The following is a 14,439-nucleotide window of genomic DNA, read 5'->3' as shown; positions in this document are numbered from 1 at the left end:
CACCCAGGGGGATGCCTGCAGAAGCCGGCCCGAGAGCTCCTTCCTCTGCACGGGTGGCTGAGCCTGGTGCTGCACGCCACGCTGCCACCCAGGGGCGCCCACCTGACCCTCTGACGCATGCCCCTGCCTTGCCCTGCCTGCCGCAGAGCTGCACAGCTGCCCCACCCTCACTACAGGGCATTCCCCCATCACTGCGGGGCAGGCAGAGGGCAGCCCTGCCCATGACAATCCCAGAAGCCACTGCTGTGGTCACAAAGGGCCAGCTGAGGCCGACTGAGACCGCCGCCGGCAGAGAGAGAGCGGCGGGCCCGCCCGCTGCCCGCCAGCAGGAACCGGGCTCCACCATAAGGGCGAACCAGCCGCTGGCAGTAAAGAGTCCCGGGCTTCTGGGCACCCAAGGACACTTTCCCCATAAACCCATCACCCTAGACCAGGGAGCGCAGCAGATCCGCCTGGTATAAAGGAAGAAACTCGGGAAATGAGGCAGAGGAACGCGTCCCGAACACGCCCACAGGGCCAGACGCCAGGCGGAGCTGAACGGGGCAGAGGCCGCAGCGCGCTTGCAAAGGCTTCGGAGTCCCGAATGCGCTCGCCGGTCCGCAGAAAGGCGCTGAAGATTCCGGGGGGAGCTGAGGAGCCGCTGAGACTGAAGACACAGCGGCCGAAACGGAGCGTGCGCTGGGGGTGGGGGGCTGGCGGGTCCTTGCGCGGGGAGGAGACGGTCGGTGAGGCGCACGTCAGGGGACAGGGACACAGGCTGGGGAAAGAGGGTTTCCGGGACGAGAGGGTGCTGAGAGCTGCGCGGGCGGTCCGGATGGAACGGGATTCATGACGGGGGCGATAAAGGGAGGAGAGAGGGGCAAAGGGGTAGGAGTCTCTTTGAGGAAATGACTGTTGAAAACTTTCCCAATCTGGGAAGGGAAATAGGTCATGGAAGTGCAGAGAGCCCTTGACAAAAGGAATCGCAGAGAGACAACACCAAGACATAGAGTAATTAGAATGGCGAAGATCAAGGATAAGGAGCGTTCAAAGCAGCCAGAGAGAGAAAGGTGGTTACTTATAAAGGGAATCCCATAAGGCTGTCAGCGGACTTCCCAGCAGAAACTCCGCAGGCCGGAGGGGGCGGCATGATGTATTCAATGTACCGAAACAGAAGGGTTTCCAACCAGGAATCCTCTGCCCAACAAGATTATCATCTAAATTGGAGGCAGGTATTAAACAATTTTCAGATAAACCAAAGTTGACAGAATTCACTGCCACTAAGCCAGCCTTACAGGAGATGGTGAAGGAACCGCTAGAGATGGAAATGTTCCTAAGGCTAAATAGCTTTCACCAGTGAAAATAGACCCACAGTGAAGGGAGGAGACCAGTTATTTAGCAAGCAAGTATGAAATTAAACCAAAAGTAGTAAAACCAACTGCACACGAAATCAGTCAAGGGATACACAAAAAGCGCAGATCATGACATCTAGTACATGAAGTGTGGGGGAGGAAGAAGAAAAGTGATGTGCTTTCAGACTGTGTGTGAAGTAGCACGACCACCGACTTACCATCGACTGTCACATAGGAATAGAAAGCTATCCTTGAGCCTATGGTGACCGCGAACCTGAAGCCTATTAATAGATACACAGAAAATTTAAAAAGAGGAATCTAATCACAATACTAAAGAAAACCATCAAACAACGAGAGAGTAGAGAGGAGGAGCTATAAAAACAACCGGAAAACAAAATGGCAGTAAGTACATACCCGTCAATAATTACCTTAAATGGGGCTGAATGCACCGAACAAAAGACACAGGGGGACAGAATAGATAAGGGAACGAGACCCGTCTATTTGCTGCCTACAAGAGACTCATTTCAGACCCAGAGACATGCACAGACTAAAAGGGAAGGGATGGAAGATATTTCATACAAATAACAGGGAGAAGAAAGCAGGATTAGCAGTACTTGTATCAGACAAAATAGATTTCAAAACAAAGAAAGTAACAAGAGACAAGAATATTACATAATGATAAAGGGCTCAGTCCAACAAGAGGATATAACAATTACAAATATCTGTGCACCCAACACAGGAGCACCAGCATATGTGAAACAAATACTAACAGAATTAAAGGAGGAAACAGATGGCAACACATTCATTTCAGAGGACTTTAACATACCACTCACATCAATAGATAAACCAGACAGAAAATAAATAAGGAAACAGAGGCACAGAACAACACATTAGATCAGATGGACTTCACTGATATCTACAGAGCATTCCACCCAAACGCAGCAGGATACACACTGTTCTCAAATGTACATGGAATGTTTTCCAGAAGAGACCATATACTAGGCCACAAAAAGAGCCACAATAAATTCAAAAAATTGAAATTGTATCAAGCAGCTTCTCAGACCACAATGGTATGAAACTAGAAGTAAATTACACAAAGAAAACAAAGACTTACAAACTCATGGAGGTTAAACAACATGCTTCTAAATAATTAGTGGATCAATAAACAAACCAAAACAGAAATCAAGCAATATGTGGAGACAAATGAAAACAAAAATACAACAGTCCAAAATTTGTGGGACACAGAAAAAGTGGCTCTAAGCAGGAAGCACACAGCAGTGTAGTCCTTCAGGCCGGCACCACCGGCACCGGTGGGGGTGGGCAGGTTGCGTCTGCCCCAGCCCTCCCCCGAGACGGTCTGGCCACCGCTCTGCCTAAGGGACTGTACTCTACAGCACAGAATCAGTATTTACTGATAAATAAAGTGTTAATTAGTTTGTAGCTAACTAAACCCTTCATAGGAAGAAATGTATGAAGAATGATGTCACCTTAGTAAGTGATGGTTCCTGCACCCTGTCAGCTGCTCGCGACCTCTCGCAGATTTCGTGATCAACGGGAATTGCAGCAGAGGCCCCACAGGCTCAGATGCGCGGCACAGAGAGCCACACACATTCTAGACAAATCTGCGCTCTAGGATGTGGGGCAGAGGAAACCCCGCCAGGCGGGACGCAGGCTGTTCTGGGAGCGGGCGTCTTCCACATGCTCTTCTCACCTCAGATGCAACAGGATCTTTAACCTCAACTCCAAGCAATTCAACTGTGTTTTAATTAAACCTTCTCAGCTCAGGCACCCGACAGCACCCGAGACCAGGCCAGCTAACGGCGCACAGCGGGGGCCCCCCACGTACCAGGCAGGATCCGTCCCACAAGCGCGTCAAGCAGCCAGAAGGATTCTTCCTCATTCTTTGTTATGAGAATCAGATATCCTGCTATAAAGTTCATTCCCTGAAATGAGAAAAATGAGAAATAGAAATTCACGTCACATTTTAAATTACTGTAAGACACTAACAACTGACGCCTTCCCCTGCTCCCCACTGAGACCTGCATAATTCTAGGACGACCTCTCAGCAGAACTTTGCAGACCCTAAGGATCTAGCAATGGGTCTAGTCAAGCCTACAAGAAAAGGAAAAAAAATGGTCAAGCTTTTCTGAGAACCACCTTCCCACCCTAACAGTGACCGCGTGATGAATACATCCTACAGCTGGCTTCTGACAAAGCTGATGTGATATGTACCAACAGCGTGGGACTGTACCAGTGACCCTATTTCATAAAAACTGTAAGCAATGTGGCCCAGCACAGGGGGATGCTGAGTTCTGTGATGGAGACGATTTGGGAAATTCATGGCACACACTTGCCAAAGGGCAGATTTTGCCAAAGTACACCGAATGTGTGCCCCTCGGCCAGGAGAAGCAGCCGGGTTGCTGGGGCCTCACAGCAGCCATTAGCGTCACCTACGGTGATGGGGGTTCAAACGACTTCTATTTTCTACTTTAGGATCTGTCTGTATATTCTAAAACAAACATGTATTTCTCAAGTAATAAGGGAAAACTCTAGCTTTTGTCAACAAACAGGGTAACTATGGACACGGAGACACACACACGGTGAGGCCACATGAAAATGATGAGGAGATGGGCAACGTGTGTACAAGCCAAAGAGTGCCCACTTTCCAGAGACTGCCAGCGGGACAAGCCGGAACAGACCCTCCCTGCCAACCCCTCGTCTCCGCTCCAGACCCAGGCAGACCTGTCGGCTGTGTGCGTTTGCCACAGTGGCCCCAGGACCACACTGCCTGTGCGTGCGTCCCGCCCCAAAGCCAGGAAAGCTTCAGCATCATACAGCATCTGAAGTCATATGGGATACTTAATTTTTAAAAAGCTCTTTTTAAAACCCACGAAGAGAGTAAGCGAACCATCTATAGATGGTTTCTCAACCATCCTGCCTCCCCAACTCCTCGTGGCCAGGTGGGTGAGCCGGCACCATGCCTCCGAGGAGCCGCCTCGCTCACAGCCCGCGCTCCCCTTCACATCTGCATCCGATAAGGTCCGAGGGGAGCGCGGGCAGCCAAGGCAGCCACGCTGTGTAAATATTCGCCCAACCTCAGAGAAGGGCCCAGGGGCCTTTGGAGCAAGATCTCGGAGCCCTCGCCCACGGCTGGCGGACATCACCTGCTTGTCTCCACCAAATCCACCCCATTCCCTGGGGAAGCCTTCAGCGGGCCTCAGCCTAGCACCCGAGCAGCCTGCAGCCCCGATCACAGGAGGGCCGCTACACTGTGGCTGCCGTGGCCTCCTGCTCACAGACGGTGACCAGAGGTTTCTGGCCGTTACGCCACCCACTGCCTGCCAGAGCCCCACACACCACACAATGTGTGTCCTAATGCAGGCCTTTCCTGCTGCCCCTGCCGCACAGGCGGCTTTGACGAGATGACAAGCCCAGCAGGCAACACAGCTCCCGGCTACCGTCAAAGTGGGGAAGGCCCGACTTCCAGAAGAAACCAGACAGGACGCCCCCACCACACAACACACTCCCAGATACTGAGGCCGGGGCGCCCCTACTCTGCTCGCCGCAGTTCCTGCTCGCCCGCCTCCTGGCCTCTGTCCTCACGCCTCCCTATGGTCAGACACCAAAGGAAATCACTATGGGGACGTCTCGCTGGTCCTAAAGTCAGGGCCTGTGTGAGGGGTGCTGGCTGTGGGGGTGACCTGGCCAGCACACTCCCGCCGCAGGTGCAAGCTGCTTCCCCGGGGCTCACCTGGCAATACCCCACAGCCAGGTTGTGGCGGCCATAGGCCAGAAGCACGTTGTACAGGGCCTTCTGTAGGCAGGGGTCTGCACCCTTCTGGAACTGCACATTGTCTGGGAAGGTCCTGTTCATATCTGCAGGAAAATTCACACCGTGGAATTATTCAAAAGCTGGAAACAGAAGATGGTCTGAGATGTTTGAAAATCCTCCTTTGTCCCCAGGTGCCCTAAATCCCACTGGTGAAGTGCTGGGCTCTTCCTCGAGTGGGAGGCCTGGTTTTGGTCCTGGACGCCCCGCTCGGGCCATGACACCTGCGGCCTCTCCACCTGGGCCCTGGGCTGTGGGCTCAGGATCCCTGTCCAGTGAACTCTGGCAGGCCTTCCCCGAGGGGGCTTCCCGAGCTGAGGCCTGGCACGTCCTTGTTTCCTCTGTGCACAGCTAGCTGGCCCCTGGGGCCTCATGCTTCCCCATGGCAAGGGAGGGCACTGAACTGCAGGCCCAGTGATGGGCGGACATGCACACAGTGCTCGGGGAGACCTGCCCAGCTCTGGGGACGGAGGAGGACACATCAAGGCTCCTTCAGAGGCAAGCAGACCAGCTGTAAACTGAGCGCTAAACAAACAGCATTGCCAGCCTGTGTGTGCAGGAGGCTCCCGCCAGTCCTTCTGCCACCAGACCCGCTTCCTCAGCCCCGTACCCTGCTGCCCCGGCCGTGTGCACCAGCGCTGGATGAGCCCAGCTCGAGGAGCCTCCACTGGCCTGGTGCCACCTTTTAAAAGCTGTTTAGCATCAGCCCCAGGCGGGTGGAAGGACCGGTGCCCATAGGGCCACGTGAACGATGACACCTTTGCTCTGCCCCTGCAGACCTGATGCAGCTGATGTGTCTGCCGTGCTCCGCACGTCACCCAAACCGGCTGGGACTCACACCCGTGCGCTTCCTCGGTGGTGCGGTAAGGCAGGCGCGGCGCCTCCACAAACCGAGCCCTCAGCGCTGACCATCACGGCTGCCAAGCAAGTGGCCTCTGCTCCCCGCCTCTGGCCCCAGGCCTTACCTTTGCTTATAAAAAACTAGATCTGAGCAGAACAGTAAGTCCAGGGCCTCCGAGCACATTTTTCATTGTATGGTTTTTAAGAAAATATTTTTTTTCCCCAAGAAAATAGAATCTGTCTGGAAGAAATGAGTGTTTTCTAACTCAGACTTGAGTGACCAGCTGCTCATTCCTATGTAATATTTTTTATTGTAAGAAGTTTTTCCACATTCTAAAAATTTTCTGTAGGAAATGCCCCTCCTTCCCAGCTTCCCCTGTGGAGGTATGTGTGGACAGGGACAGTGTCTGTGCCTACATGGCGCGGGGCGTCCACTCCACTGTCCCTGTGATATGGTTTATCCAGACTCCTCAAAAAAACAATTACACGTGACCCAGCAATTCCATTTCTGGGCACATATCTGTCTGAAAGAATTAAAATCAGAGTCTTGATGAGACTCTGTTCACATGTTCACAACAGCATTATTCACAGTGGCCGAGAGGGGGAGCCCCCAGGTGTCCATCGCTGGATGAGGGGACCAGCAAGATGGGGTGTTGTTGTGCAGTGGAATATTATTCAGCCTTAAAAAGGCTGAACACAGGCTACAACATGGATAAGCCTTGAGGACAACACGCAACATGAAGCAAGCTAGTCACGAAGACGCTGTGATTCCAGGACATGAGGCCCATGGAGTGGCTGGACTCGGGTGGGGGCAGGGCACGGGGAGTCAGTGCTCAATGGGGCAGAGTTTCAGTTAGGAAGAGGAAATGATAAGTTTTATGCTATTTTACAATGAAAAGACAGTTATCCAAAAGGCTGTCACCAAACACATTCAAATCCTTTTCAAGCAAATGGCAGCATTTGATTTTCTGCACTGTGACTGGCTACCCGCAGCCTCTGCCCACCTTGGGGGAGCTCTCCTGGCCCAACAATGGCTAGCTGGCGGTGCCCCCGGAGAGCCCCTCCCATCCTGGGTCCCGTGGGTGCAGCTCGCCGTGCCATCGGGATGCGGCTGGGGAACGTGGCCAACGCCGGCTCCCTGACGGCCCTGGGCAAGGAGACCCTACATGGGGGACAAGCCACTTACTGTCACAAGTCAGGCCAACCTCTCAGCACTTGTTGGTAATCAGATTTTTTAAAAGTATTTTGTGTCTGTATTTCTCCAAAACTGTCAAACTCAGAGAGGCAGATGTATTTCCTAAAAATCTGTTCAGTTTAGGTCAAACTTTTTTTTTGAGCACTTTGAACTTTTAAGAGCTGGTGAGCCTGAAAATGGAGGGAAAAGTAGGGGTGAGAAGCAAGCATTAGACTGTGCAGACAGTCGGTCTGACAGGAAGGGAGAGAACTGGGGCGGCTTTACGTGCCATGTGCGGCTCCTGCGCGTCCCGGTGCCCCCCCAGGCACACACCCCGTTGCTGCTATCCTGTGTGTCAGGGCGCTCGGCGGCCTCCCCACTTCACTCGAGGGATTCTTCATGGGAGGAATTTGGCGTTTCATACCAGTTTCCTCGCTAGCTAGGCCCCCAAGCGTCTGCTGACTCAGCTACAAACACTCTCCCCTCGTGCGTGCTGCTTTTGATTTTCCTTTAAGAAAAATAAAATTACTAACTAAAACCACTTGGTGCACCTTTAACAACATGCATTTCCACGTCAACATCTTGCCCTTAAGCGCTGGGTGCAAACGATGCCTTGCCGGGCTCTGCCCGTCCCCCTCCCGCCTGAGGACAGCAGCACGTCACCTGTCCGGATGGCCTCCTCCAGCCCTTCATTCTGCTGACCCTGGAGGAGTCGGTGGTAATAGCCGGGATTCTGGTCCATCTGCGCCTGGGCTCCGCTCACCCCCATCCAGACGCGGGCCCGGTGCTCGAGCGGAACGCCCTTCCGGATGTAGCGCTTCACTGAAACCCAGAGAAGGAGCATTTCCTGAGGTCAGAAGCCATGCAGGACGCTCAGACAGTGGCCAATTTCCACACTTTTGGCCCCACTTCCCTCCCCAAATCAGATGGAACAGACACACCTCATCCCTCCATCAACAAAGCTGGCACCTGCATGTGCCCAGAACTGTGCACACCATCCCGGGCTGGGCACAGGGCTGCATGAATGCTTCGATTTCACTTCCAGGGTTACCCTCCGGCCACCCACCCCCAGATTGCCAGGGGCTGCGAACATGACTGTGGGTGAGCCGCTGGCCCACCTCCAGCTCCTAGTCAGGGGGCAACTCAGACCATCAACGGTCCGTGATCCAGGGTGACTGCGTGGGCACCATATACCGGGGCTGCCCGGGGACATGGCGCAGGAAGATGCCCTCAGCTGGTCCTGGGACCTGCCAGCTCAGGGTGGACTGGAGGGCCGGCCAGGCCCCAGGTGTCCTGGAGCCCGTGGGGGACCAGGGACGGGTCGGATGGCTGTTCTGGAGAGCCCTCTGCGGCCGTGCAGCGGACGGAGCGGGGGCAGGGGAGGCCGAGCTGAGAGTGGACACAGATTCGGGGGGAGGCCGAGCTGAGAGTGGACGCAGACTCGGGGCTGGGAGCAGGCAGCGTTAGGGGCACAGGTTGCTGTCCTGCCTTGTAGCCAATCCCTGTAAACTGAGAACTACTTCATTCGGGAAGGGTATTTTTATTGACAGTAAATGTATAAAAAGGCAGCCAGTGATTCTCTAAGGCCAGAGACACACAGGAAAGGAAGCCAGAAGCTAAGAGCCGCCGCGGCGAGCCGCTGCCCGGTAGCTTCCCAGGCAGGTGGGAAAGGCGCGTGAGGCTGACATTAAATTAAGTATCAAAACTTTGTTTTCCTTTGACACTATATTACAAATGCCAATTTTTAAAAAGAAACCACACTTTAGGGAAAAATATAAGCTCATGCAACTAGTGAAATTCCACACACAACTATTATAAAAAAAATTCAGGGCACCAGCTGCATTTAACAGAAGAAAACCACAGGCGTAACATTCTCGGTCACAGCCAAGGAAAGCACCACGAAGGGGCCTTATCTCCCACCCAAGGCTGGTCCACAACTCGCACCATCTCCGCAGGGTGCCTGGTGCGGGCTCCTGCCCCTGCGCTTCCTGCGAGGGCAGATGGGAGCAGTAAATGCACTCAGTAGCCGCCAGGCTGCACCAGGACAAGGGGTGACCCGGAGGAGGGAAGGACACGCTCAGCCACTGCCCACGGAAAACAGAGCAGAACTTAAGAAGCCCTCTTCGATGGTTCAGACGCATGTGGGGGGATCGCGTCTCAGCAAGAGCATCTCCGTGCGCTTGGCCTGTTCACACTGTGACGGGAAGGTGAGAAGCATAAGCTTTGTTTTGTGTCTAAGTCTACAGAAGACACTAATGATTGAGCCTCACCTCCTCTTGAACTCAGTAAGACTCCTGCTGCTTTGGCTGCAGGTCTCCTGACCCCTCAGAGGGCAGCGCACCCAGGAAAGCCCAGGAGGAATGGTTAATCATTCTGTGCTGACCAGCCAGGGCAAGGGTCAGCCCCCGTGTGGACAGGGACTGCTCTAACTTAGAGACGTGTGCAAAGATCAGTGGCACTTCTACATAACTAACGACAAGCAAACAAAATTTTAAAACTGGAAATAGTGTCAATTATAAGAGCACCAAAAATAAAAGGAGAAATATTTAGGTATAAATCTAGCAAAGTATCTTCAGAATGTGAAGGCTGAAGCCCCAAAAGAATCAAAGACCCAGATGAGTGGAGAGATGCACCACATCCACTGCGTCCACGCACTGGAACGCCCAATGTTGTTAGGATGTCAATTCTTCCCAAATCGATCAATAAATTCAATGCAGTTCCTATTAATGACTGAAGAAAAATATTTAGTTGATAACGACAAGCTGATTCTAAAATGTATGTCTAAAGGCAAAGGAACTGAAGAACCCAAACAATCTGAGATGAAACTGTAAGGATCGCAGCGCCCCACGTAAGGCCTGCCGCAGGCTCAGTCGTCAAGACCACGGGGCTCTGGGGAAAGCATGTGCACCTATCGGTGGAAGACAGCAAAAAATCCAGAAATAGACCAACATAAATAGAATTAACTGCTTTCTGATAAAGTTGCAAAGGAAATTCAGTGCAGACAGAACAGTCTTTCCAACAGGAATGGCCAAAATAAGAAATGCCAACATTGTGACGTGCTGGCAAAACTGTGGATCAGCGAGAACTCTCATTTGCTGCTCTTGAAAATGCAAAGTCGTGCAGCCACTTTGGAAGACAGTTTGCAGTTTCTCACAAGTCAAGCTCACAGTCAGCCTGTGACCCAGCAACCCCACTCCGGGGTATCTCCTCAAGAGAAATGATAGCTGAGTTCATGCAAAAAGCTGTATGTGAGTGTTTTATGATGTTGGCTGTATACATCCCAAATGCCCTTCAACTGACGAACAGATAAAAATCTTCAGTGCACCATCCAGAGAAAGAAAGAATCCTCAGAATACAGAGTGAAACGCCGACATACCCAAGATAATGCATGTCAGACACATCATGTTACGTGTAGGACGTCAGACCCCAGAAGCTGCGGGCTGTACATGCCCTTCCCACGCCGGCCCCCAGTGGCTGACCTCTGGGAACGAGGTCTGCAGTCGCCCGGGTTGGGGCAGGGGGTACACAGGGCAGCCGGGGGTGGGGCCACTTTTCTTGGGCCAGCTATAGAAGGGGCTCCATGACTCCAGGTGTTTGTCTACAAGGATGAGGGTGAATTTCACTGCAAATTTTAAATACAAAGGGAAAAATGGGAGAGTGAAGATGCCTAAACCCCTCAATCTGCTCGGACACTTGGCTCTACTATGACGTCCAGGCTCCAGGCCCCCAGGGGCCTCCACTTCCTCCCGTGTCCTGGAGGTAGAGCTCGCAGCCCAGGGTCTGACACACGGGCTCAGTGCGCCTGGGCCGCAGTGGCTGCAGTGACACCCGCAGCGGCTCCAGAGAACAAAGACCTTTGCTCCTCCTGGCTTTCTCCATGAATTCACAGTGTTTCTTCAGAAGAGCGTGGAAATAGTCTCCTGGCCCTCAGAGGCTGACACCTTCCCAAGGGCAGGACTGCCCCAAGATGATGACTGACACTGGTGAGTAGCATATAAAGGAAAAACACTGGGGAAAAACTTTAAAAAGAAGCTAGACTCCAGAGAATGAATTTCCAACTGTCTGGCCTCACAAAATCAAGCAGATCCCATTTTTTTTGTATTTGTCTTTGAAAATATGGTTTTACAGTTTAATTCTAATTTAGACACCGACATTCTAAGCCACTAAAAAGGGATGGAGCAGAAGCAGCAGGCTGGAGTCTTGTTCCCTTGCAAAGTCCCTGCAAACCAAGACAGGAAATGAACAGGAACAAGGAAGGGGGCCAAGGCAGGAGGAGTCTGGTGATAATCTTTCTAGAAGCAGCTGTCTTGGGGCTCCTGGTGGATATTTGCTGTGGACAAAGAAAAAAAAATTCATTGTCCCCACGAATAGCGTTACCAAACAGGGTAGGTTACAGCTGTCACCTGAGACATGCCGAATGCCAAGATCTGTGCGTGACTGTGTTACTGGTGACGTTAAGTGCAGAGGAAGGTCCTCCAAAAACATCTGGCAACATGGTGAGAACAAGCAAGCAAGATAGGGCTAAAGAACAGAAAGTGAGACTTGAAGGCAAGCCTGCGGGCACTCAAGGGCGGGCTCCGAGACTGAACTCCTTGGCTACTAATGTCACACGGTGGGCCCAGCATCCCTTACCCTGTCGTGTGCTCCCTGGGATGCCACATGCCCAACTACAGGCAGCCGAGGGTGCCTGGCAGGGAGACACCGGACTCCCGTGGCCCACTCCTGTCGGTGCCGGACAAGCACTTTCCTGGGGCACTGCAGGTGCGAACGGCTCCCTGACCTGCACCGGGGGCAACACTGAGCTCAGCATCACCCCGGGGTCAGAGCTGTTCTGGGCCTGCACAGCTCCTGCCAGATGGCCCGCGTCCCACTTCCCGGAAGGACAGCATGCTCTCCAGTTCACAGACACTGAATCGCATCCTCCAAGCTGAACACTCACCAGAAAAAAACCTATTTCCTCCCAAACCTGGCAGGCCAATCACACTGTTAACCATCACCACAGTTTAACGACATTACATAGATCAAAAATATTAAACCAAAAAAGAAAAATTGTTATTTCTTACAAAAAAAACAAGTTAAATTAGAAAAGGTTGACAGAGACGGGGCTCAAAAAAAAGCAAACACAGAAACAAGACAGAATCTTTGAACCAGGCGCACAAGGTAGCGGAAGCTTGAACACCTGAAGGTTTGGGTTCTGCATCCCCCTGCTCATTCCTGCTACACTAGGGAAAAACCCCGACATGGGAAAAATGAGGCATGGGCTGTAGTTTCAGAAGGAAAGAAAAAGAACTTAAATTAGTGGGCCCACCCTATGCAAAGACTAGAATCAAATGACAAAATAACAAATGGGAAAACAAACACAGACATGTGTGTTCCATAGAGACAAGGTCTGTGTGTGCCTACCTACGTCTCCCAGTGACCCTCTTGACGTGCGGACCGGCTGCCCAGAGTCAGCCATCCTGGGCCAGAGGCCTCTTCGTGCACTAAAGGCAGACTGCAGAGCTGCTGCCTCGGCAGGCCCGTGTGCCCACTGTGAGCGCACAGCCTCCCTGGGAGCAGACTCCGGGCAGACACCTGGGGTCACCCCTCGGTCCTCTCTCCCGGAGTGCCACCAGGGCAGGAGACTCATGTCACTTTACATCTCTTAGGCTAAGATGTTTTACTATGTGCATAAATTTTACTTTTACACACCTGTATGAAACTTATTAAAGCCAAAAGACCAGTTAACTTTCAAAAGTAAGTCAACGAAGAAAAGTAACAACACTGTGTGCGCTGATGGCAAGGTGCTAACACAGGTGAGGCTGGCATGAGTATCTGGGTGCCCTGTGCTGGGCACACACAGGGTACTGTTAGGCGAGAAAGGGCCCAGCCGAGGGGCCCCTCCGCTGCGTAGGACCCACTCCCATGCGGGAGCAGCCCTGAGGAGGGAGGGCCGCGGTGGCCCCCGCCGACCCGGATGCTTCCAGACCACCAGCTCCCAGATCAGCCCCCCTGGTTCGATTTCCCAGCGCTGTGAGCAGGAGCCCCCTGGGGCCCTAATCACTAACCCTTTAAAAGCAACATTAATCCTCTCATTGCCTTGCTTAGAACCCCTTCCACAGCCGGCTCCTCTGCCTGGGTCATAGGATGCGTGTGTGCAGGGTCCCCGGCTCCCCAGCCCCTCTGCACTGCCTCCCCGGTCTCAGGTCAGGAGCTCTTTTGCCTTAATGGCCTTTAGCTTCCTATTTCGGGAAGCCAGATTTACCTGAGGGCCTCCCTCCCCAGCATTCTGCGCGCAGGTGACCACGTCTGCCTTCACCTCCAGCAATACTGCAGGCAGAGGCTGCATTCATTCATTAGACAGACAGTGACCCTAACAAGCAGGGGACGGAGGGAGTGTGTGAGTGTGCAGTGTTAAGGGAGGGATACCGGAAGGCCTCTCGGAGGAGGTGGCGTTCGCGTGAAGACCTGTACCACGGGGTGGGGAGGACCCTCAAGGAGAGACAGGTGCGCTTGGGCAGCAGGTGCGCTTGAGCAGGGGAGGCAGGAGAGACGGTACAGGATAGAGGGGATGGGTGAGGTAGAAGAGGGGGCAGGAGAGGGTGGTAGGCAAGGTGGGGGCAGGTGGGGACAGGAACGGGGGGGGGCAGAAGAGGCCGGGGACCAGCACGGTCTCCGTTCACTCTTGGGATGGCAGGAGTGGGCACGCGCAGCGCCCGGGGCGACCAGTCGCCTTCTGAGGAGCAAGCTGACCCCCAGCCCGGGCTCCTGGTTTGGAAGAGGGCCGCGCGTCCCCACCAGGCGCAGAGGGAAGGCGAGCCCTGCCCCCAGCGCCCCGCGCGCCCCCGGCTCACGCGTCTCGCTCCTGCGGACGCCGCCGCCCCCGCGCAGGAGCCCGGACCACCTCGCGGCCCTCCTCGTGAGGACGACCAGGTAGGCGGAAGAAAACTCCTCGTAGGCTGCGTAGTCGAAGTCCGCGGGCCTCTCGAAGCCGTAGGGGTCGGTCCTGCGGTCGCGGGGGGCGCGCACGTTACGGGAAAGCCCCGCGCGCCCGGCCGGCCCGGGGACGCCCCGACCCCCGCCCTCCGCCCGCGGGCCGGGCGGGCCGCGCCCCCAGCCGCGCCCACCTGGGGACCCGGGCCCGCGCGCGCCCCGCGGGCTCCATGCCGGGAGGGCCGAGGGCCGCGGGGGTGCCAGGGCGCCCAGTCGCTTCCCGGGGCTCGCGAGCTCGCGTCCTTCCGCCGGGCCGCGGGCGCCGCGAGGCCGGGGGCGGGGCGGGGCTGCAC

At 54.1% G+C, this 14,439-nt stretch overlaps 1 protein-coding gene across 4 annotated transcripts in view; it reads right to left on the bottom strand.

Annotated features, from left to right (window-relative positions):
* The window catches only part of GRTP1 (growth hormone regulated TBC protein 1), a 23,763-nt gene extending 9,324 nt beyond the window's left edge, over nucleotides 1-14,439 (bottom strand). The window contains exons 1-5 of one of the 4 annotated variants that reach the window (XM_037024933.2): nucleotides 14,281-14,439; nucleotides 14,008-14,159; nucleotides 7,838-7,996; nucleotides 5,083-5,207; nucleotides 3,178-3,274 (exon numbers count right to left, since the gene is read on the bottom strand). In XM_037024933.2, the coding sequence (XP_036880828.1) occupies nucleotides 3,178-3,274; nucleotides 5,083-5,207; nucleotides 7,838-7,996; nucleotides 14,008-14,159; nucleotides 14,281-14,318 (571 nt within the window). In that variant the 5' untranslated portion in view covers nucleotides 14,319-14,439. Of the gene's footprint in view, nucleotides 1-3,177; nucleotides 3,275-5,082; nucleotides 5,208-7,837; nucleotides 8,022-13,418; nucleotides 13,527-14,007; nucleotides 14,160-14,280 lie in introns of those variants that run through there. The other 3 variants (XM_037024931.2, XM_073212310.1, XM_037024932.2) reach the window with 3 other exon arrangements.

The sequence above is a fragment of the Manis javanica genome, chromosome 9 (assembly GCF_040802235.1).
Source record: "Manis javanica isolate MJ-LG chromosome 9, MJ_LKY, whole genome shotgun sequence".
Classification (NCBI taxonomy): domain Eukaryota; kingdom Metazoa; phylum Chordata; class Mammalia; order Pholidota; family Manidae; genus Manis; species Manis javanica.
This window is presented reverse-complemented; position numbering and strand designations above follow the sequence as displayed.